Source organism: Mirounga leonina, unplaced genomic scaffold (genome assembly GCF_011800145.1).
Source record: "Mirounga leonina isolate KUSES-001 unplaced genomic scaffold, KU_Mleo_1.0 Mir_101664, whole genome shotgun sequence".
Taxonomy (NCBI): domain Eukaryota; kingdom Metazoa; phylum Chordata; class Mammalia; order Carnivora; family Phocidae; genus Mirounga; species Mirounga leonina.
In genome coordinates, this window is record NW_023270175.1 from 11,401,225 (window position 1) to 11,426,369 (window position 25,145).

Genomic DNA, 25,145 nt, shown 5'->3' on the forward strand with positions numbered 1-25,145 from the left:
CCAACATGGGGCTAGAACTCATGGCCCTGAGATCAAGAGTCACATGCTCTACTGACCGAGCCAGCGAGATGCCCCTGGAGACTTATTTTTAAAAGGGTGGTGGGCAAAGGTCTTCACACCCCAGGAACCTAGCGGGCCCATAGCCACAGATAACTCATGTAACGGTCACTTTCCTTCTTTGGCCCACCCACCCCATTAGGATGGGCTGAAAGGATTCTGCCATTGTTCTAGAAAAAAATTTTTTAATGTCTCATTTTTCAGTAATTAGAAACTTGAGGATTAACTGCTAAAGGATGGTGGGGGCAAAGTGGGTCATGTCTATTGTTTCTATGGGAAATTTCAGTCATATGGAATTAAGTCCTATATAATAATCTTTTATTTGTACAGCAGCTCTTTTAGAGAATCTTTACATATAAACTCATTAATCCTTTTACTGATTGGGCCTATAGAATAGAGACAACCTTTGCTCCCCACCCTCAAAAGACTTCTTACTTACTAGGAATGTAACAGAATAAACAGGGAATCCCTGGCTCAGTGTTTTATGTTAAAAAGTTTTCGTATGTTTTTCTTCCTCTGCAGACCAGGAATGACTCGCTTTCAAGAAAAATGGCTGAGGGATATTATTGAGGCCAAAAATATTTTAATGGAGTCAATTTCCTTCTAATTCAATTGTGTCTAATTCTTACAGAATGTTTTAGGATGGGACTTCTAATCAGAATGTATTAAAAATACGATACTGCACATCAAACCACAGAAAATTTATTGAATAATAAACTTGTGGCGAACAATCCAGCTGTATTTTTTTTTTTTTTTTGCATTCATTCACTTTCCATTTGGCAATTTCCATCACATTAGCAGAGTAACCAGTAAGTTGTTTTCCATTTCTAAGTGGTTTTTCCCATCACGGTCTACATCACTTGAGTCTTACAGGTACAGAAGCCAAGTTTAGAGATTTCCTAAAATTCACCTGTCAGACTGAGAATGATACTTGGCTGCCTGTTCCCCCATCGGAGCCTAATTCTCTAGCAGACACACCTCTTTAATGGGCATAACTGGGGAAAAGGAAAACGGCCAGAGTTCTACAGCTCATAATATAACCAGCCTAAAGGTCTCCCTAGTCACAGGCCCCTTCGCTTACTTTGAGTTCAGCCTCACTGTTAACTACTACTACACTCCGCTGCTCTGAACCTGGGCGCGCCGCGTACCACGCAGCATCATAACCGTGAGGGCAGCAGGGTGGCTTCATCCTCACACCAGGTCATCACTTGTTCCTACCAGCCCCGTGAGGCGGTCTTGTCCGACTGCAAAGGTTTAAAACACCAAAGACAAGATTACATTATGGGTGATTACGTACAGGTATATCAGAATACGTATTTATGCAGACAAGCACTGGAAGGGAACACAGAATACGAAAGACAATTGATGTGCTAAGACCGTGGTTAATTTTCTTCCTTCTTCTTTTAACTGTTACATTTGTGCAACAAACATAAAAGAAGGGAAAATCTTATCAGAACCACAGGCAAGGAAGTGGAAAACTAGGTAAGTCTTCCTGAAGAACAAAACATGAATTTCAAATGCAACAGCCCTCCTATTGGACTTACGGCTCAGGTGACTCAACAGTTTGAAGCAGTAACTCCCATGAGCTCAGAATACTTTGAGCCCTTTTATTCTATCCTCCTCTTTCCCAAAAAACATGCTACTGAAGCTGTTCTTTGGCAGATCTTTCTGGAACAAACCCTGATGAAAGAAATGACAAAGTTCTAAAATACCTTAATATGTTTTCTTTCATTTACTATCTACTCTGTGGAGGACACAGGCGAATCCAATAAAACCCCACAATAATCCTCTATCACAGAGTCGTTGCATTTAAACTGCTCTGCCTACTGAAAATAAGAGTGCAAACTCATTCAGCCTCTAGGAATCAATAACAAAAAATAATGTTCTTAGAGAACAGAATTCTTAAATAGGGACTATAAATTTAGGTTTTATTACACAGGGAAGTAGATGGATTACAACTCATAAATTTGGAACCTAGCTTCCTTTTACCTTTAGGAAACAAGATATTGATCAGGTTAGGCGGCAACGATGATAAACAGAAATCATTTCATCTTCAGGAGTCCTAAACGTTGCTACACGCCAAATGGTTTAGTTCCTTAGTTGTGGGTTAAAGGTAGACACTTTCCTAGAACATATGTTAAATAGTAAAACTTTTTATCTATACTTTGAAATATGACTGCCTTATTTTAAAACTTTGGGGAAAAAACACTTTAATCTATTACAAGAAGAGAGAGCATTTTATGACCACAGAGTTAGAACTTCCCCATCCCCCAGGTAATTTAGATTTATTCTAGACACATAATAACACAGCTCAAAACAACCTTAACAAAAACAGCCAAAACTTCTACTGTCCCCTTTTCTTTCACTCTTGTGACCTAACAACTCAAACTGAACAAAATAATGGGAAGAAAAAAGATCACGAACTGCTAGTCCCAGAATTTTCCATTTCTCTCAAACTTAAAAGTCAACAGTAGCCATAAAAAGGTGATAAAGTGAGGAGTTCATACAAAGTTAAACTGAATGACAGATATAAAAAATAAAATGAAACGTTTAACAATGTTTAAAATGAAATATGCTTATTACATAAAGGACAGACTTAAAATACGTTTAATATCATTTTAACTTCATCCTTATAAAACAACTAAATTAAAACCAATGCTTCAATATATTTTTCCCTATTAAACTCCTAACCATAGTTGACTCCCATTCATTTCCAGTATTCAAATAACGATCTAAGCATAGCTTAGATGGAAATAATCTACTTACATTGGCAGAACAGTACACTTCCCAGTATTTTATATTTGAAGAACCATTTTTAAGTAACCTTTTAAGAACTTAAAACACTAACGTTCACATTTTCAACTCAATAAGTCTGTGGGTTAGTTTGGTTTTTGGCTTGTTTGCTGGATGTGTGGTAGACGTAGGGACTAAAACCAAAATACATTATTTCCAGGGCAGACTATATATTATACAAGTCGATTTTCAAATTCCAGATTTGCTTTTTTCAGCAATGCCTTCACCTTGTTAACAAAAGTGGCCTCCTGTATGTTTCTATCAAGTCCATTTATAACACATTCAACGTAGAGGAATGATGATTTCCCACAAGCTCACTGGGGTGGGAGTGGGGGACAGGCATCACGTAGAGCTAACAGTAGCACTGTCCCATGGTGTGAGAATTAAGTTTCGCATCTTACTGACACTTTCTCTCAATGCCACCTCCCCAAGTACAGTATGATTTCATTCGTAATTTGGATTTTTAAACCAGAAAGTTATTATGGTCAATCCAAAAATAACCCAAAGAACTTGCTAAAATTGTATCAATAAGCAGCTTTTTATTGAAGGACTGAAAGAATTAAATAGAAGGCACAGTAGCACTGTAAAGCTTTTTCAGGTCATAGTAATCTTTTTGTATGTATATGTGGAACCCAGACTTTCTTTTTTTGTTAAAAATGTCTGCTGAACAATCAGAAAATCCTTATTTGTCATCTTTCCCTTTAGTTTTTCTGTATACCATCTCTCGAAAACTGGCCAGAATCTTGTTTTCTCTCTTTCGCCTCTCTTCTTGGTTAAAGGACGCCAGGGCTCTCTTCTCATCAGCACTATAGATCTGGTTCTCTTTCCGCAGTCGCACGGCCTCCATTCGGCGATGCCTGGAGATAATTTTATTTTTTGCTTAATTTCTCAGTAATGTTTCTCACAGTACTTCCTCACTAATCCTTCTTAATACAGACTGTTCTATTTAAAAAACTGACAAATAGAAATTGTTTTGGTAATGGGTTGGATTTTCAAAAGATCATTTATTTTATCTGCCAATGTATCCTTTGATTCATTTTCAGTACTCAAATAATGATCTGATGTTCTGTCAACATCATGAATGTTATTAATTTCAATTACTAAGGGCATAAGTCTAGTTCTGTTGTTTCTACTAAAACAACCAGAAACTAGCAAATTATTAATCTTCCTATGTGATATGTGGAATTTGCCTTTGGGGAATTGACAGTAGGACAGAAGAAAGGTTTAAGTTGTCATCAGTCAGGCAGAACTTCCTCATGGTTCTAACTTATCATACAACCAAAAGGACCAGGTCTAATACTATAATAGAATTTGATGAGTTTTGTGAGTGGATTTAACTTCCTTAGAATCCAGCAGCAGCTCCAAGAAGAGATTTATCACAAGGGCTAATTCAGGAAAGTATAGGGAGCAGAGAGAAACTATTACATTATCTTCAAAAGGTCTGCTAACTTAGAGGGAAAACTCCATGAAACTCTTTTACGTTTATGTAACCCAATTCTACAAAGTCAGTTCGATATATAAGGCTTGACCTATGCCTAGAAAAATAGAGAAAACTGAGTAAGGAAAAGAGGGAGAATCATTTAAGATTAGTGTGAAAGTGGGGGAGCAGCAGAATGGAAAGACAAGGGGATGACAATGTATTTAAGGTTGCTCAAGGCACAGTGAATAGAGTTTATTTGGAACACAAAGTGCTATGTGAACAATGTTGTAAAACATCTATGTAACGTCTCCTAGTACATGGGAAAGATTTTCTCTTGGGTATCTAGGAATGGAGCTGCTGGGACATAAAGCTTACGAATGCTCAACTTTCCAAGATGATGTCAGACTGTTTTCCAATCATTGTACCAATTTATATCACCACTAGCAGTATTTAAGTGAGCCTGTAGATCTACATCTTCTCCAATGCTTGGTACTGTTAGAACTCTGAACTTCTATCAAATAGATGTAAAATGGTATTTCAGCATGTTCTTGATTTCCATTTCCAATGATAATGAACATCTTTTTATGTATGGGTAGGCCATATATTTTTCTTCTAACAAATGCCTGTTTGTGTCATTTTCCCATTTTTTGTTCGGATTGTATGTATTCTTTAAATATTCTCAATACTATCAGTTGTAAGATCTTATCCCAGCTTAAAATTTGTCTTTTTACTTATTTTAAGATGTCTTTTGATGAACAAAAGTTGTTTCTTTTAACTTAGGCAAATTATCACTATTTTATGATTAATACATTTTTTGGAGTCTTAAGAAACACTTTACTACCCCAAGATCTGTTAGATATCTACTTATATTTTACACTAAGAGTGTTGAAAGTTGTTTTTGAGGGCGCCTGGGTGGCTCAGGTGTTAAATGCCTGCCTTCGGCTCAGGGCATGATCTTAGGGTCCTGGGATTGAGCCCCACATCGGGCTCCCTGCTCGGCAGGAACCCTGCTTCTCTCTCTCCCACTCCCCCTGCTTGTGTTCCTGCTCTCGCTATCTCTGTCAAATAAAAAAATAAAATCTTTTTTAAAAAAAGTTGTTTTTGACATTTAAGTCCTTATTCTTGCTGCACTGATTTTTTCTTAATTAAAAAAGATTTTTTTTAAGTAGGTTCCACACTCAGCGTGGGGCTTGAACTCACAACCCTGAGATCTAGAGTTGCATGCTCTAGTGAGCCAGCCAGGCACCCCTATGGTGATGCAGGGCTCTACTTTCATCTTTTTCCAAATGGATAACCATTTTTCTACTGCTCCATTCACTGAATAGGTCCTTCTTTCCCCAATGATCTGACATGTAATCTCTTTTTTTTTTTTTTTTAAGATTCTATCCACTTATTCATGAGAGACAGAGAGAGAGAGAGAGGCAGAGGGAGAAGCAGGCTCCCAAGGAGCAGGGAGCCCGATGTGGGACTCGATCCCAGGACCCTGGGATCATGACCTGAGCCGAAGGCAGACGCTTAACCATCTGAGCCACCCAGGCGCCCCTGACATGTAATCTCTTTTACCTAACTAAGTTTACGCATGTATGGCTCTGCCCCCGAGCTTCATATTTTATCCCACTGAACAATTCATTTGTTCTCCTGTACTTTCTAAAGTTCTGTAAGCTTCATAATAAGTCCTCATATTTGGTAGGGCAAATCTCATCTTCCTATTCTTCTTCCAAGGTGACTGGGCTATTCTTGCCCCTCTAGTCAAACATAAATTTTAGAACCATCTTATTGGGGCACCTGGGTGGTTCAGTTGGTTAAGCATCTGCCTTCGGCTCAGGTCATGCTCCCAGGGTCCTGAGATCAGGCCCTGTGCAGGCTCCCTGCTCAACGGAAAGCCTGTTTCTCTTACTGTCTTTGCTGCTCCCGCTGCTTGTGCTGTCTCTGTCTCTGTCAAATAAATAAATAAAATCTTAAAAAACGAGAACCATCTTATTAAGTTTCACATAAAACTCTGCTGTGAGTTTGATTGGAACTACACTGAATATACAGATCAATTTGGGGAGAACTGACAACTTTATATATTGCCTTCCAATGTGAACATGGTATCTCTCCATTTAAGCCTTCTTTAATGTCTTTTTTAAAAGATTCACTTATTTGAGAGAGAGAGAGAGAGAGAGAGAGAGAGAGAGAGAGGGTGAGTGGGGGGAGGGGCAGAGGGAGAGGGAAAGAATCTCAGGCAGACTTCCCACTGAGTGTGGAGCCCAATGCAGGGCTCAATCTCACAACCCTGAGATCATGACCTGACCTGAAACCAAGAGTCAGATGCTTAACCGACTGAACCACCCAGAGACCCCTTTAATGTCTCTTAATGTTTTCTAGTTTTCCCTGTAGAGATCTTGGGACATTTTTTGTTAAGATTTATTCCTAAATCCTTCATATTCTCTGATACTATTATAAATGTTGTTTTCTTTTTATGTAATTACATTCCTGTTTCCTGATATATAGAAATGCAATTGACTTTCATGTATTAACCTCATATCCAACCATTTATTAAACCCTTCTATTATTCAGAATCATCTGAAGATTCCTTAGGATTTTCTATGTAAAAAAAAAATCACATCATTCACAAAAATGAGTTGTATCCTCCTTTCCAATGTTTATGACTCTCATTTCTTTTTGTATTATTGTGCTGGTCCTCTGAATTCTAAGATTCTGGAGGTGATTCAGGGGTTTTGCAAATATCTGCCTCCAGCTTTATTTTAAAATATGTACCTACTTTAAAAAATTTATAAAGTTTTAAAAAATCCAAAATTCAGTTTGATCTTGGTACTGATGCCCTATTAGTTCACTCTCCTCATTCTTCCTGGTACTTTGCTTTTTCTTCCACTATTTTATTTTATTTTAAGATTTTATTTTTATTTATTTGACAGAGAGAGACAGAGCGAGACAGGGAACACAAGCAGGGGAGTGGGAGAGGGAGAAGCAGGCTTCCCCCCCACCCGGAGGAGGGAGCCCGATGTGGGGCTCGATCCCAGGACCCTGGGATCATGACCCGAGCCGAAGGCAGACGTTTAACAACTGAGCCACCCAGGCGCCCCATCTTCCACAATTTTATATTCATTTCCCCATGCTATCATAATCCTTTTCTGCTTTTAATTCTCAGAGTCCACAGATTAGAGAGTCCACATTCTCTGACTCTATAGTTGGAGCAAACTCAGAAAACAGGAAACACTGTCTCATGAAAATGATTTCCTACTACTAGAATGCCACATTCCTCATGGGGCAGTGATAAATAACTGAATTAACTATATCCTCCAGAAGACAAACTACTGGTACCAAAATACAAACTAGGAAAGGACATTGGAAAGACTGACTCTTTCAAGTTGGAAAGATAGCTGATTTTGAGGCTGAGTTGCACACATACTTGGAATTTTAGACAACCATGTTTATCCCAATAAAAGCAATATTAAACCAAAATTTATACTCTACTTTTCATTAGGAATGATCACTTAATGAAAATCAATTACCAAAATATAATGCTGGTATTGAGAAAGGAAAAGATCTAATCATGGAAACTGACCTCGATGCCAATAACTTACCTGCTACCACTCATTACATAACCCGAGCATTCAAATGATGCAATTTCTTCACTTGTCAAGCCAATTTCACCTCTTCTTGGGATACGTTTCCCTGCTTTTACATATTCAGCCATAGCTGCACCCTCACCAGGTAACAGCGCATGACCATAGCTACAAAGTAATTCAGAATTCAGAAAAAGTTCATTATAAAAAGCTCATCATTACAAAAAGCTCATCATCTGAAGAGAGCACAAAAAGATTTTCTCTCAGAAAACAGCACAAATAACAGTTGCTGAGTGGCAGCATGCTTGGAAGCCCGATGTGAATTACTTTAATTAGTGAACATTGCACTCTGACCTATATAACTAACCCAGGAATACAGAGATGCTTTGGAAGAACAAAAGAACTGATGTTAGTGAGTCTAGATTCATGGTTTACAATTATGGATCATTTATCCCTACAGGCAGAGCCTATATGGCTTCTGCCTCCGGTGAATTCGTTTTTCCTTTTTCCCTTTCAAAAAAAAAAAGAGAAATAATATATCTCAAATTAACATAATTTTTAGACTTATAACCGGTAATGCTATACAGTAACAATTACCTATTAACTTTCATTCGAGAGGACTTTAAAAACTATCATCCCTTCAGTCAATTCACTGACAGCATCTTGAATACCTACTAAACTCAAAGCTTATAATACAAAAATAATCTCTGTTCTTATGTAATTTATATACTGATGGGGACATAACTGCAATACAATGTAGAACATATAAAACACTGCACAAAAGAAAGAGAAAATACTGTGAGGACTAGAGGATTAAAGAGGGGTAGGAATCCCATCTACTCGTGGAGGGAAGGTCCTGGGAATCAGCACATGACCCCTCCTTTTGAAAAGAGCTTTGAAAGATAGTAAGGATTTTAACAGGAAGAAATTGGGAGTAATGAAGAAACAAGGGCAGGGAAAAGAAGTGAAGGCATGTTGGTGAAAGACATAAGGTGAACAAGGCATGATATAGTAAAGTGCACAGTAAATACAGGGAAGTTTTAGTTCAGTTCACTTGGAACCTGGCATGTAAATAAGGACATAGAGGGAGATATAGTTGGAAAGGCAAGTTAGGGTTGTACCTTAGATATTTAAAATACACTGTTACTTACTTCAAAGGTTTATCATCCTGAGAGGCAAGTGTTTTTGGAGCCTCTGGGCCAATTAAATCTGAGGGTTCTTCAGGCTCTGCAGGAAAGATGTTCAGAAACAGATTCACATTTTGACCAATCATTTAATTTTTTATCTGTTCTGAGTCAAAGTCTACCAGAAGAACCTACTTGATCGATCTTTCCAGGGATTCTCCAGAAACTCTTCCTGGGAATCTTTAGAGCTTGAATCACTGGAATCTTTTCTACTCTTCTTAGACTTCTTTTTCTTGTATTTCTTCCTGTAATTATAATTTGATACAAATACACTTAATAGCCCCACATTACAGGGAATCTCATTTTTTAAGGCAATGAAAGACTGATGAAAATGATTTAAGTTCTCAGCTGATTAAAATTTTTAGAGAATTTTAATTAGAAGATCTTTTAACTTATTTAACCAAGTCATGTTTCACTATAAAAAAGATCCCTCAAGGGGACAATGAAATACAGTTCTCATGTTGCAAAAAGATAATAAAGCAGTTAAAAAAAACAGCTCTTGGGGAACCTGGGTGGCTCAGTTGGTTAAGCGTCTGCCTTCGGCTCATGTCATGATCCTAGGGTCCTGGGATCGAGCCCCACGTTGGGCTCCCTGCTCAGCAGAGAGCCTGCTTCTCCCTCTCCCTCTGCCTGCCTCTCTGCCTACTTGTGCTCTCTCTATCAAATAAAGAAAATCTTTAAAAAAAATAAAAATAAAAAACAGCTCTTACCAATTTGAGCATCAATAATTTGAAGTGTAATGGATTAAAATACATCAAATTGTTTGAATCCTTGGGTTCATAATGATACTAAAAAAAGTCCAACTCATTATTCTGAAAACTCATAAAACAAAAAAAGTTAAAAAAAATAACCTGCCTTTCCTGTACAAACTGTACTTCAGAGTAAACAAACAGTTGATGAGGGTAGGTTTCTCTTACAGAATTATCCTACCTAATAAATGAAGAAAGCAAGCCAGAAAAAAAAAAGAAAAAAAAAAGAAAGCCAGAATGAGACTATCACCACTTTGCAATCCCTAATGAAACAAGGAATCTAGGGAATGACCATCCATGGCTATTAATATGACAAAAGGAGACAACCAGACATTATCTGCCTCCTGACGAAGTACACAGCACCACCTATGAAGTATGTGTGCCAAAGACTCAAATCTGTACCTCATCAAGTCTCTGGACCTTACTATCAATATATAAGAAATAGAGAAGACAAAGAACATGTTAAAAGCACACCATAAAAATACAGTTAGTGGCGTCTGGCTGGCTCAAACAGTGGAGCATGTGACTCTTGATCTTGGGGTCCTGAGTTCGAGCCCCACATTAGGTGTAGAGATTACTTAAAAATAAAAATTTTAAAAATAAAGAAATAAAAAAATTAAATATAATCAGCAAAATCTATACTGTAGGAAACTCTACAGGTAAATGATTTGGTTTCTTTAACAAAAATATTGCAAGAACAAAAAGGGAAGGGGAACCAACTAATTTAAAGAGATACAAGGGACATATCAACCAATCACAATTTATGGGCATTATTTGGATCCAGATTTAAATAAACTACATAAAAACCTGCTGAGAATTGAGGAATTATTGCTAAATATATTAGGCATGATAACACTATTGTGGTTATGATTTTTATAAAGGAATGCCTAGGGGCGCCTGGGTGGCTCAGGAGGTTAAGCGTCTGCCTTCAGCTCAGGTCATGATCTCAGGGTCCTGGGATCGAGCCCCCACATCGGGCTCCTTGCTCAGTGTGGAGTCAGCTTCTCCCTCTGCCTCTGCCCTTCCCCTGCTTGTGCTCTGTCTCTGTCAAAGAAATAAATAAAACCTTAAAAAAATAAAAATAAAAAAATAAAGGAATGCCTATCTTTTAGAGAAACATGCTGGTTTATGGACAAAATGATATCTGGGATTGGTTTTGAAATAATGGGGGGGCAGTGAAGATTGTCCAAGAGTTAAAGTTATTAAGCTGGGTGATGGTTACATGGGGGATCACTACACTATTTATCATTATTTACTTAATTACTCTATTTTATGTAATTTTATATATATTTTAACTTTTCCAAGATAAAAATTGGAGAGAAAACTGACGATCTATGTTTCTTCTTCTTTTCCTTTTTCTTGGCTTTCTTTGCTCTTCTTTTTGTATCTTCATCTGCAAATTAAAGCACATTTTAATTAAAAACAAAAATTAAACTCTAAAACCCCAGTAATTTTGAGTAAATATCCTATTGCCCTATTTGTTGTTACAGAGAAATTAATTAATTCAAACATTTATTGCTCATCAGGATATCTGCTAGGCTCCAGGGACACAGAAATTAAAGTTATACTAAGTCTTCAGTGATGCAGAGTATTATTATTAATTTTATTGGGTGAGATAATAGGAATAAGTAGGAAAATGTCCTTGTTTTTTAGAGATGTATACAGAAATCTTTAGGGTGGCAGTATGATATTTCTAATTTACTTTGACTATCTCAGCAAAAAAAAAATGATACTTAAAGCAACCGTCAAGGGACACCTGGGTGGCTCAGGGTCCTGGGATCGAGTCCCACATGGGGCTCCCTGCTTGGCGGGGAGTCTGCTCCTCCCTCTGCCTGCTCCTCCCCCTGCTTGTGTGTGCTCTCTCTCTCGCTCTTGCTCTCTCTCTAGCAAATAAAATCTTTAAAGCAACTGTCAAAGTACTAAAAATTATTAAAATCTAAATGATATATATAGTGTTATACTATTCTCCTTACTTCCTAATGTTTGAGTATTTTCACGACAAAAAAAGAAAAAAACCCTATGTGTTTGGGGCCAGGGACATGCTTTCTAGGAGCTCAGTCTAATGGAGGAGACAGAGGTAAAGAGATAAACGGAATTTGGAGTGATACAGGGAAGCATGGGGGTACTCTGGGCATACAGAAAAGTCTCATTATCAGGCTGGTTTGGGGAGGGTGGTTAAGGAATGGTGACTCTTAAGCTAGTTCTTTTTTAAGATTTATTTATTTATTTATTTATTTATTGGAGGGAGAGAGAGCAAGCAAGCACGAGTCGGGGGGGGGAAGGGCAGAGGGAGAGGGAGAATCAGACTCCTGGCTGAGCAGGGAGCCCAACTGGGGCTTGATCCCAGGACCCCGGGATCATAACCTGAGCCAAAGGCAGACGCTTAATGACTGAGCCACCCAGGTGCCCCAAGCTAGTTCTTTTTAAAAATCAGTTTTATTACAAAAGTACTGCATGCCCATTGTTGAAGTGAGTAAGCCAAGCCGCATGCAAGGAGAGATTGGCATTGTAGGCAGATGGACTCTCTGTATCAAGTAACAGAAGCAAGAGAAAGAACATGGAATGCTGAGACAGACAGTAGTTCTTTGGTTACAGAGGATGCTGCAGGAGTGACAGGGCATGTGTGATTAGAGAGGGATCAATCAGGGTCTGAACTTTACCCTGAAGGCTACAGAGAGCTTCTGAAGGATTTTTAAGTAGGGGACAGATGTGCTCACATTTGTGCTCTAAGAAAGTTCACTTGGGCGCCTGGGTGGCTCAGTCGGTTAAGCGTCTGACTCTTCATTTCAACTCAGGTCATGATCTCATGGGTTGTGGGATCAGCCCTGTTTCAGGCTCCATGCTCAGTGGGGAGTCAACTTGAGATTCTCTCCGTCTGTCCCTCCCCCCACTTGCACACCTGCACACTATCTCTCTAAAAAAAAAAGGTAGTTCACTCTTCCGCAGTGAGGAAGAAAAGTAACAACAGGAGCCAGGAAACCCAGGTGACATCAGAGGAAAAGACACCTTTATGTAATGTGTCCCCAGAGGTGGCACCCTCTGTCAATCATCAGCCAGGAGAAGGCACAAAAAGGTGGCTTTCGGTGAGGCACCACCCCACGGGGGGTGTCTTCCCTAATCAGCTGCCAGCCTGAAGGGGGGAGGGGTCCTTTGTGGTGTGCCTTTTCGAAAATGGCGCAGAGGTGCCCACTGAGTGGGAGAATGACACGAGAGAGCCGCTCCCCAGGGCTGATGCAGCCCTGTACGGCTCGCTTTGCTGCCACACGTCTCCCGGCCGGACCCCACCTCGGTTCGCTGCCACGTGCCTTGTACGGCTAGACACCACCCCTCTGGGGTCACACCGCTCGGGTCTGCATCTCAGCTGTGTGAGCCTGAGTGCGGTATCGCAAGCTGCTCTGCGCCCCAATCCCCCAGCTCTACGATGTAGTCTGGAGTTACGACGTGTGGATTAAACAGCACTGACGAACACCGAGCACTCAGCGCGGTGCCTGGCACAAAGTCAGCGAGTGCTCAACGACTCTTGGCTACCGTTCTTGTGGTTTAACCTTCCCCTGAAATCAGTTTTACGAAGTAAAATGAGTTCTGAAGCCAGGCTTGCAGAGTGATGCTGGCCTTCTTACCGCTGGAGTCTGAGTCACAGTCAGAGTCACTGTCGCTGTCATCAGAATACTTCTTGTGTTTTCTTTTAGAGGATTTTTTCTTTCTCTTTTTCTTGGACCTTTCTTTCGAACGACTAGACTTCCTCTTCTTCTTCTTCTTCTCTTCTACATAAAATACAAATATCAAATTAACTTCTAACAAGTATTACGATCATCAATTTTATTGTATTTGAAATACTGAAAAAGAACAGATGACAGGCAACTTGAGTACAAGCAGAGTCTATCGTTCGACTATTTATAAACATTTTTTTCGACTTCTCAATACAGCAGCTCTGTAGTATTTTAAAAAAATACCTTCTGAAGTAGAAGCTGAAGTGGTGCTTTTCTTTGGCTCATCATCCTCTACTGGTGTGTGTTCATCAGAGCTGAATTTAAAGAAGATGGTTGTAAGAATCAGAAAAGTGATAAAATGTGAATCATGGAGTATAAAAATATAGAATCAAAAAATTTCAGTAATGACACCAATTAATTGTCCAAGAACAATTAAAAGCAAACACTGGAATGACTTTGTAAAGGTATAGTTCGAGGGTCTACCACCTTCAAAATAATGTAATAATCATTTACATTTGCATAATGCTTTAGAATTTACAAAACACTATTCAAACTAAAAGCAATGGGTAAATTTTCAGAAGAAGCCACAGGGCAAATGTACAGAACCATAAGGAAAGATGGAAAAAACAAGAGGGGCGCCTGGGTGGCTCAGATGGCTGAGCGTCTGCCTTCGGCTTGAGTCGTGGTCCTGGGGTGCTGGGATCGAGCCCCGCGTCGGGCTCCTGGCTCAGCAGGGAGTCTGCTTCTCCCTCTCCTTCTCCCCCTGCTCATGCTCTCTCTCTCTCTGATCTCTGTGTCTCAAATGAATAAAAAAATCTTTAAAAAAAAAAAAAGAAAGAAAGAAAAAACAAGAGATAAGAAGACCAAAGGAAGACCTCACTTTATTCTATGTGTATAAAGGGCATATGGTAGAGCAGCAACTGTTCTGTCCCCAGAGCAAGAAGAACCTAACACACTACCATATAAAGAGATTTCTTTTTATTATAGATAATTCTGAAAATGAGTACTATTAAAATTCTATAATAGTTTAGAAGAGGATGGGGTGGCTGGGTGGCTCAGTCAGTTGAACGGCTGACTCTTGGTTTTGGCTCAGGTCATGATCTCAGAGTCCTGGGATCGAGCCCTACATCCAGCTCCACGCTCAGCGGGGAGTCTGCTCCCTCTCCCTCTGCCCCTCCCACTTGCTCTCTCTCTTAAAATAAATAAATCTTTGGGGTGCCTGGGTGGCTCAGTCGGTTGGGCATCTGCCTTTGGCTCAGGTCATGATCCTGGGGTCCTGGGATCGAGCCCCGCACTGGGCTCTCACTCTGCGGGGACCCTGCTTCTCTCTCTCTCCCATGAATAAATAAATAAAATCTTTAAAGAATATATTAAAAAATAAATAAATCTTTAAAAAATAGTTTAGAAGAGGAATTTTCATATCATATAAATCTTTTAATCTGAAGACAACATCTGGAGTAATTTAGGTATTGCCTAGAAAATTATTTGTAGTGTTCCTTCCAGCTCATTCTTTCAGTTCAGATTCTCTGATCATTTTCAAAGGTATCTATAAGAACAAGTTTCAAATAATAATTCTATCACCCTGTCACAAAACACAAGTATATCTGTCAAGCACATTGTTTCAACTCAAAGTAGACTTAGAGAGGGAAGAAGAACCTTATGCACGGCACCAAGGGAAAAAAAATAAGAAAAAAAAGAATTAGGCCTTCAGATACTATTTAATACAAGAAAACTAACTAGGAGTACCTGGCTGCCTCAGTTGGTTGAGCATGAGACTCCTGATCTTGGGGTTGTAAGTCTGAGCCCCATGTTGGGTATAAAGATTACTTAAAAATAAAATATAAAAAGAAAATAAATGAAACTGTATTGGTATATTCATTTTTTAAAAAAAAATCCCTTTGGGAACAGAATAAAGAGCCCAAAATAAACCTATGCATATACAGGAAACCAAGCTATGACAAAGGAGTAAAGAAAAAAAGAGGAGTAAAGAATATACCCAGGCGCCCCCTGTTACATTTGTTTTTAATGGGAAATCTAAAAACCAGGGCACCTGGGTGGCTCAGTTAGTTAAGCATCTGCCTTTGGCTCAGGTCGTGATCCCGGGGTCCTGGGATTGAGGCCCACATCGAGCTCCTTGCTCAGCAGGGAGCTGCTTCTCCCTCTCCCTCTGCCTGTAGCTCCCCCTCCTTGTGCTCTCTTTCTCGTTATCTCTATCCCTCTGTCAAATAAATAAAGTCTTTAAACAAAACAAAACAAAACAAAGGTAATGGGGCACATGGATGCCTCAGTCAGTTAAGCATCCGACTCTTGATTTTGGCTCAGGTCATGATCTCAGAGTTGTGAGACGGAGTCCGCTTCGAGCTCCGCGCTGAATGTGAATCCTACTTAAGATTCTCTCTCTTCCTCTGCAGCCCCCCACCTCCCCTTGCGCACCATGCTCTCTCTCTCTCAAAAAAAAAAAGGCAGAGGATCTGAATAGACATTTTCCAAAGACATAAAAATGGGTAACCACTATATGAAAAAATGTTCAATATCACTAATCATCAGGGAAATGTAAATCAAAATGAAAAAGAGATAATAACTCACCTGTTAGAATGGCCATTCTCGAAAAGACAAGAAATAACAAGTGTTGGTGAAGATGCGGAGGAAAGGGAACCCTTGCACACTGTAGGTGGGAATGTAAATTGGTATAGCCACTACGGAAAACTGTATGGAGGTTCCTTAAAAATGAAAAATATAACTACTGGGGCACCTGGGTGGCTCAGTCGATTGAGTGGCTGCCTTCAGCTCAGGTCATGATCCCAGGGTCCTGGGATTGAGCCCCACATTGGGCTCCCTGCTCAGCGGAGAGCCTGCTTCGCCCTCTCCCTCTGCCTGCCTCTCTGCTTGCTTGTACACTCTCTCTCTCTCTGTCAAATAAATAAAATCTTTAAAAAATATATATAACTACCATATGATCCAGCAATTCCACCTCTGGGTATTTACCCAAAGAAAACAAAAACACTAACTTGAAGATGTATGCACTCCCATGTTCACTGCAACATTATTTACAATAGCCAAGATATGGAAACAACCCAAGTGTCTATGGAGGGATGAAGAGATCAAGAAAATGTAGTATAGGAGAGGGTATCAACATGGTGGAGTAGGAAAATCCTGAGCTCACCTCCTTCCATAGATACACCAAAATCTACAACTACATATAGAACAACTATCTCTGAGAATGAACTGAAGAGTAGCAGAACAGATCATATGTAACTAAGGATATAAAGAAAAAGCCACAATGAGAAGGGTAGGAGGGTCAGAGACACAGTCTAGTCAGGACCCACACCCTCGGCATGGTGACCAACAGCAGAAGGGATATCATAACTGTAGAGTCCCTCACTGAGAAATAAGAGATCTGCGTTCCACATCAGCCTCCACAGCCTGAGGGACCTATACCAGAAAGACAAGCACCCATAATGCCTGGCATTGAAAATAAGTGGGGCCTATGTCCGGGAGAGCCAGAGGGCAGTGGGAAATTGAGACTTCCCTCTTGAAGGACACACCAGTGCAGAGGCATTCGTTTGAAAAGTACCTAGGTTAGAGGTGAAGGAGATCCAGGGAGACTCAGTTTAGGGTGTGTGTGGAGGGGCAGGGATCTGTCTGAACCTTCTCCAGGGAAAGAAGCATTGGCAGGCCCCATTTTCTTTTTACTTCCCTTACATCTAGCTGGTCCGGTGCTGGCGGGTGCCATTTCTGACACTCTCCATCCACTGTGCTAGCACTGCTTGCATAGACTCACCCCACCCAACCTGCCCACCCTGGCCTGGCACTCCTCTCTAGCAGCTCCCTACCCACCATACCTAGCAGGCATCTTTGGCCAGGACCAGCACACCCTCCCCCCAAGGGCTCCTGCCCTGGAGGCCCAGTCCTACACACTAGAGTGTCTGCATCAGTCGCATCTGGACTTTGCAGCCAGCTGCACCAAAAGCCTGCCCTACTCAACAGTGCTCATGCAGCTCACAACCAGTCCTTATAGCCAGCCGTGCCAAGGGCCAACCCCACACACCAGCATGCCCGCACCAGCTGCAACCAGGCCTGTCAGGCAGAGGGAGAAGCAGTCTCCCTGCTGAGATATGTGACCAAGACACATTATAATCAGAGTGTCAAGAGTTAAGAGAGAAAGAATCTTTTTTTTTTTTTAAAGATTTTATTTATTTATTTGAGACAGAGAGAATGAGAGACAGAGAGCATGAGAGGGAGGAGGGTCAGAGGGAGAAGCAGACTCCCTGCCGAGCAGGGAGCCCGATGCGGGACTCGATCCTGGGACTCCAGGATCATGACCTGAGCCGAAGGCAGTCGCTCAACCGACTGAACCACCCAGGCGCCCCAAGAGAGAAAGAATCTTAAAAGCAGCAAAAGGAAAACAACTAGTTACATACCAAGGAACCCTAAGTCTATAAGCTAGTTTTTCAGCAGAAACTTTATAGGTCAGAAGAGAACAGCATGATATATGCAAAGTGCTAAAATGAAAAAGACTCACAACCAAGATTACTCTACCCAGCAAGGTTATCACTCAGAAGTGAAGGAGAAACAAGGAGTTTCTCAGACAAGCATAAGCTAAAGGAGCTCATCAATACCAAACCAGCCTTACAAGAAATGTTTAGGGGACTTAATTTTAAGTAGAAAAGAAAAATCATAACTACAAGTAAGAAAATTATGAAAGGAGTGGTGCTTGGCTGGCTCAGTTAGTGGAGCATACGACTCTTGCACTTGGGGTTGTGAGTTGGAGCTCCATGTTGGGTGTAGAGATTACTTATAATAAAATCATTTAAAAAAAATGAAAATTATGAAAGGAAAAACCTCACTGGTAAACGTAAACATATAGTAAAGGTAGTGGATCAACCACCTACGTAGCTAGTATGAAGGTAAAAAGACAAAAAGCAATAAAATCAGTTAGACCCACAATAATTAGTCAATGGAAACATAAAATAATAATATGTAAAATATGATGTCAAAAACATAAAACATGGTGGGGGGATGATGCAGTGCTTTTAGAATGTATCTGAACTTAAGTGGGCACTAACTTAAAATGGATTGTTATATACATAAAATGTTATATATGAACCTCATGGTAACCACTGACCAAATACCTATAATAGAAAAACAAAAAATAAAACAAACATAACACTAAGGAAAGTCACCAAATCTCAAGGGAAGAGAGCAAGAGAAGAACTACAAAACAATCAGAAAGGGATGCCTGGGTGGCTCAGTTGGTTAAGTGTCTGCCTCCGGCTCAGGTCATGATCCCAGCATGGGATCAAGTCCCACATCTGGCTCCTTGCTCAGCAGGGAGACTGCTTCTCCCTCTGTTTACCACTCCCCCTGCTTGTGCACTCTCTCTCTCTGACAAATAAATAAAATCTTTAAAAAAAAAAATCAACAAAATGGCAACAAGTCCATACCTATTAATACTTTTTTTAATCAATAATTACTTTATGGGCACCTGGGTGGCTCAGTCGTTAAGCGTCTGCTTCGGCTCAGGTCATGATCCTGGGGTCCTGGGATCGAGCCCCGCATCGGGCTCCCTGCTCGGCAGGAAGCCTGCTTCTCCCTCTCCCACTCCCCCTGCTTGTGTTCCCTCTCTCGCTGTCTCTCTCTCTGCCAAATAAATAAATAAAATCTTTTAAATAAATAAATAAATAACCAACCAACCAACCAACCAACGGGTCAATGAAGAAATCAAAGAGGAAGTCAAAAAGTACCCTGAGACAAATGAAAATGGAAGCACAACAGTACAAAATCTATGAAATGCAGCAAAAGAAGTTCTACAAGGGAAGTTTTATACAGGCCCAACTCAAGAACCAAGAAAAATCTCAAATAAACAATCTAATCTTACACCTAAAGGAACTAGAAAAAGAACAAAGCCCAAAGTTAATAGAAGGAAGAAAATAATAAAGATCAGAGCAAAAAATAAATGAAAAAGAGACTAAAAAGACAACAGAAAAGATCAATGAAACGAAGAGTTGGTTCTTTAACAAGATAAAATTGATAAAAACCTTTAGCCAGATTCATCAAGAAAAACAGAGTGCCCATATAAATAAAATCAGAAATGAAAGGGGATAAGTTACACCCAATACTACAGAAATAGAAAAAAATCACAAGAGACTACTAAGAACAATTATGTGCCAACAAATGGAACAACTGAGAAGAAATAGATAAATCATCTAAATCAGGAAGATTACAATACAGACTGATTACTACTAATGAAATTGACTCAGTAATCAAATAACTCCCAACAAAAGAAACTCCAGGACCAGATGGTTTCACAGGTAAATTCTACCAAATATTTAATGAATTAAGACCTATACTTCTTAAACAATTCCAAAAAATTGAAGAAAGAACAGACTCACTCTATGAGGCCAGCATTATCCTGATACCAAAACCAAAGACACCACAAATAAAAAAAAAAGTTACAAGCCAATATCCCTGATGTATGTAGATGCAAAAATCTGCAACAAAGTATTAGCAAACCAAATTTTATACTACATTAAAAAGATCATACACCATACTAAAGTTGAAATTACTCCAGAAATGCAAGGATAATTCAATATGCACAAATCAATGTGGATATACCACATTAACAAAATAAAGGATAAAAATCCTATGATCATCTCAATAGATGCAGAAACAGCATCTGACAAAAACTCAACATCCAAATAAGATACAAACTTTCAACAAAGTGAATATAGAGAAAACACACCTCAACTTAAGAAAGGCCAGATATGACGAACCCATAGCTAACATCACACTCAACAGTAAAAAGCTGAAAGCTTCACCCTAAGATCAGGAACAAGACAAGGATGCCCATTCTCACCACTTTGATTCAACATAATACTGAAGTCCTAGCCACAGACAAGAAAAATAAAAGGCACCCAAATTGGTAAAGAAGAAGTAAAACTGGGGCACCTGGGTGGCTCAGTTGGTTAAGCGACTGCCTTCAGCTCAGCTCAGGTCATGATCCTGGAGTCCCAGGATGAAGTCCCGGGATCGAGTCCCGCATCTGGCTCCCTGCTCAGCAGGGAGTCTCCTTCTCTCTCTGACCCTCCCCCCTCTCATGTGCTCTCTCTCTCATTCTCTCTCAAATAAATAAATAAAATCTTTAAAAAAAAAAAGAAGTAAAACTGTCACTATTTGCCAATATATATAAGAAAATTCTACTCTACCATCCATGTTGTTTGTCAATTGTACCTCAAAAAAAAATCCCTTTGTAAGGCTAACACCTGACACTCAATCTGCTATTAGGCTGAGGAAAAAACATTTCAAAATAATATAAATATATTTGTCTTAATACTGAACCCTTCTATGAATAGGAAATTAGCACCCCTATGAATTACAATTTAAGAAGAACAATGAAGGGGCGCCTGGGTGGCTCAGTCGGTTAAGCGGCTGCCTTCGGGTCAGGTCATGATCCCAGGGTCCTGGGATCGAGCCCTGAGTCGGGCTCCCTGCTCAGCAGGGAGCCTGCTTCTCCCTCTCCCTGCCGCTCTGCCTACTTGTGCTCTCCACCTCTCTGTCAAATAAATAAAATCTTTAAAAATAAATTAAAAAAAGAACACTTAATATGTTAAAATCCACTAGCAACATGTTTTAATTGTTAGGTATGTTCAATGTTTTTAAATTCTAAGGGGCAGAATAGCATAAATCACCAAAAAGAAGAAAAAACATGAGCTGTACTTAAAAGTTCTTCATTTAACAAAAATTTTGACAAGTCTCTGGATTTAAACAAATGTTACATTTTTTAAAAGTATTTTTTAATCACTTACTCTGGTTCTGGATTCTTTGGAGAAAGTCCCCATACTTCAGGCGCTCCCAATTCTCCAATCCTCTCTCTCTCACTTAATCTCCTAGAAGATATAGGCATATAAATTATAATTCCATGGCTAAATTGTCTCCTAAATACATAATCAATTCAAAGGAGTCCATTTAAGTCCTATTTTCCTATTTTAAAAGTTAAATTAAGAAATTAAGTATACTCATTATAATTTGATGTTCTTGATAGTACTATCAAATGGTACAGCCTACAGACAGCCTGAGGCCAGACCAGAAATACAGCCTCAAAGGCTATCAAGTCCATCTCTTCTGCCTCTTGCGTGACATAGCTCCTAACTGCTCATTTCGTCTTCTACAATATGTGACACAAACAGTTTCATATTTGGAAATAACTTCTTTGTTTACACACATTTATGAGAGTAAAGAGCAGTCTCTACTTTTGATTTAGTCAAACCCGTTTTCAGAAACTTAGGAATTAATAAAGAAAATTAAAATGAAGCATTAGAAATAGAAAATAAAGAGAGCTCTGAAAATGAAAGAAAAGTTTTATTTGATAAAAACTGTCCTCAACGAGATACAGGGTTTTTTTTCTCCATTTTCCCTTTAGTTTCTTTTTGGAAAAGGACTATATTCTCTATCTACTCTTGCAGGACACGAAAAATTTATGTTTGTGATTTTTTTCTTTTAATTTTGCTCACAAACAAAATACAAAAAAACGAAGACTCAATTCCTCAAAGTTTAGCTGCTAGTGATTCCATTTGTTAAAAAAACACACACACACCAAACCCTTACAAAATAAGCTGGTTTGATTGCTTTAATATACTGTTTTTTACTTCTTTATTCAGGAGAAAAGGTATTATAATCATGCAGAATTAGACTCAGGTTTCCCACTTGAAGTGCCTAAAAGGGTTATACTTATAACCCAACTTGTAATATATATGCAGGGGGAAGTATGACCGGCTATAAGAACAGTCAAGTTCTCATCCCTGCTGCCCCCAGCTTCATCTGTACTCTTAAGATAAACTATTCATCTTCTAAATGTACAAATGCAAATTTCATCCAAGAAGTTCTGACATCTTTTGATGAGGATTGTCCAGTAGGAAGTTGGCTGCTTTTTGACTAACACAGCCAGGAGGTAACTCTGAAAAATTTAATTTGGAGAGGTAGGTCTCCAACCTAACTCCGTACTGTTTTTATGGTTTCTGCTTCCATTCAGGAAACCCTAGTAGCTAACACTCAAGGACTATTAATTCTGTTCCAGGAACTAAATCATCACAACTCTAAAAGCCTTGGTGCCAATTTTATCCCCTTTTAAATGGTTAGAAATAGAGCTCAGAGAAGTTCAGAAACGTGCTCAAGGTCACACAACTACGAGGCTGCAAAGCATGGCTTCAAATTCAGGCATTCCGATTCTGGAGCCTTTCCTCTTCATTGCTATCCTTTATTACTTCCCATTCTTGGAAGAAAAAGATTTATGGAGACATCTCCCAGCTTTGGAATCTTAACCTGCCCCTCAATGCCTGTGATACTCCTAAATTTCTTTTTTAACACAGCGCACATGTAGGGGCGCCTGGGTGGCTCAGTCGGTTAAGCGTCTGCCTTGGGCTGGGGTCATGATCCCAGGGGTCATGATCCCACATCGGGTTCCCTGCTCAGCCGGGAGCCTGCTTCTCCCTCTCCCTGCCGCTCCCCCTGCTTGTGCTCTGTCAAATAAATAAATAAAATCTTAAAGAAACACACCACAGAGGACATGTAAAGCACCTAGTACAGTGCCCGACAGAATTTAACACTCAATAAGCATTAGCTTTTAAGACTTACAGGACAATAATTATAACCCTTTTCCTTGCTCCTTCTTAAACTATCCACTTTCCCACTCCAACACTCACTCATGAGAGGGCACCTGATCTCACCCCTGACCTCGTTTTTCACGGTCAAATTGAGACCATTTAACAAGACCTTTTTCAACGTAGCTTAATCAACAGTTTAGCAGGTCACTTTTCCCACATTCAATCATCTGGGCTCAGAGGGTTTTTTCCCCCCTCGGATTTAAACTCTTCCTCTCCAGCCTTCCCGACATTTCCACCGTACACATCCTGTCACCTCAAACCTGACTGGTCATTCAGCAAGCAGCGGTGGTACGCCTACCAAGTGCTAGGCACTGCTAATCTTGTGATCAATAAAACAGGTGTCTTTGCCACGAGCTCAATCGAGTGCGAAATGAAAGCACGCTTCCAAATAATAAAGACACGACCAAGCGAATACTGTAATTCGGGGAGGTCTGGGGCTCCCGACAGAACCGCTCCAAGCCAGGAGGCAGAAGTAGTAGCGGGGACACCGGAGCGCGGTACGAAGGGGCCCGAGGATGAGTGAAAACCCAAGGGAAAAAAGGGGCGGAAAAAGGCGTTCTGGGGGGCGGGGGGTGGGGTGGGACCGAAGGGATAGAAAGGGGCGCTCGGCAGAGAGTGAAGAGCGAAAAGCGAAAAGTCAGACTCCCAAGTCGGGTGGGCTCCCGCGAGAGGTGTGCCCGTCTCACTCACTTCTGCCGCAGGCTCTCCTCCCTCTCCTTGTCCAGAAGGCTAGGCCACGGCTTGTCGCTCCCGTAGGGGCGCGAGTAGCCGCCATAATACGCGGTCGAGGAGGCTGAAGCGAAGGGGTTGCCCCGCGGCGCAGAGGGCCGCTCCCGGGAGCGTGACCGCGAGCGGGATCGGTAGGACTGGTTTCGGGACCCCTGACTGAAGCCGCCCGGCTGATGGCTGAGACCATTCCGAGAGCAAGAATGCGAGCGAGAGCTCGAGCGCGAGCGACGGCCCCGCGGGGAGCGGGCGGATTTGCTGGGCTTAGGGCTTCTCGACGAACTGCGACGCTTCCCCCCGGAGCCCGAGGCCTCCCCATCAGGGCTGCGCGAACCCGACACCGGAGCCATCGCGGCCGCTGGGTCCCCTAAGCGGCTAGAGAAGGGGGCGCTCTCGCGAGCCTCGGAAGATCTCAGTTGGTTCGGCTCCCAAACCCGCCGTAGCGCCACCGCCCGAACCTGAGGGAACCTTGGAAACAGTTCCGGGTACGTCGGCAAATCCCTTCCCCCGACCTAGGCGGTCATGCCCACGGGACGGGGATGTGTGTATCGGTATAAAGAAGTCCGTGGGGCAACCGGATCCACTCATCCTTCCGGTCCCGAGTGAGGCTCCTCAAATCTAAACTGGACTAGAGGGCTTGTCCTTTCTTTAGCATCGAGTTGAAATACCTGAGGAGAAGGGCGATAGGTAACAGACATTTCACTGAGCGGCCGTGTGAATAACAAAGCCAATGTAACTTTACATAAATATATATGTTTGTGTGTATGTGGCTGTGTGTAGGAGTACACCCACACCCCCCCCCGCACAATTTTTTTCTTTTTTTTTTTTAAAGATTTTTATTTATTGGGGCGCCTGGGTGGCCCAGTTGGTTAAGCGACTGCCTTCGGCTCAGGTCATGATCCTGGAGTCCTGGGATCGAGTCCCGCGTCGGGCTCCTTGCGCAGCAGGGAGTCTGCTTCTCCCTCTGACCCTCCCCTCTCATGCTCTCTCTATCCCATTCTCTCTCTCAAATAAATAAATAAAATCTTAAAAAAAAAAGATGTTTATCTATTTGAGAGAGCGCGCGCGAGCACGAGCGGGGGGTGGGGGCAGAGGGAGAGGGAGAAACAGGCCCTCCGCTGAGCAAGGAGCCCGAGGCGGGGCTCGAACCCAGGACTCTGGGATCATGCCCTGAGCCGGAGGCAGTCGCTTAACCGAGCCACCCAGGCGCCCCCACAATTTCTTCTTTCTAATCCCAAACAAAATAAGTAGGGTTTATCGAAATTGGTGGTGAGCTAT

At 40.9% G+C, this 25,145-nt stretch overlaps 1 protein-coding gene across 1 annotated transcript; it reads right to left on the reverse strand.

Annotated features, from left to right (window-relative positions):
- Window positions 1-798: 798 nt before the first annotated feature.
- Window positions 799-24,347, reverse strand: NKAP (NFKB activating protein). Its single transcript, XM_035007990.1, has 9 exons — window positions 23,832-24,347; window positions 21,288-21,368; window positions 13,726-13,796; window positions 13,393-13,536; window positions 11,102-11,165; window positions 9,159-9,268; window positions 8,991-9,066; window positions 7,858-8,007; window positions 799-3,707 (listed from the first exon to the last, which is right to left on the reverse strand). The coding sequence occupies exons 1-9, from the start codon at window positions 24,215-24,217 to the stop codon at window positions 3,533-3,535; spliced, it is 1,257 nt and encodes a 418-aa protein (XP_034863881.1). The 5' UTR covers window positions 24,218-24,347; the 3' UTR covers window positions 799-3,532.
- Window positions 24,348-25,145: the final 798 nt, after the last annotated feature.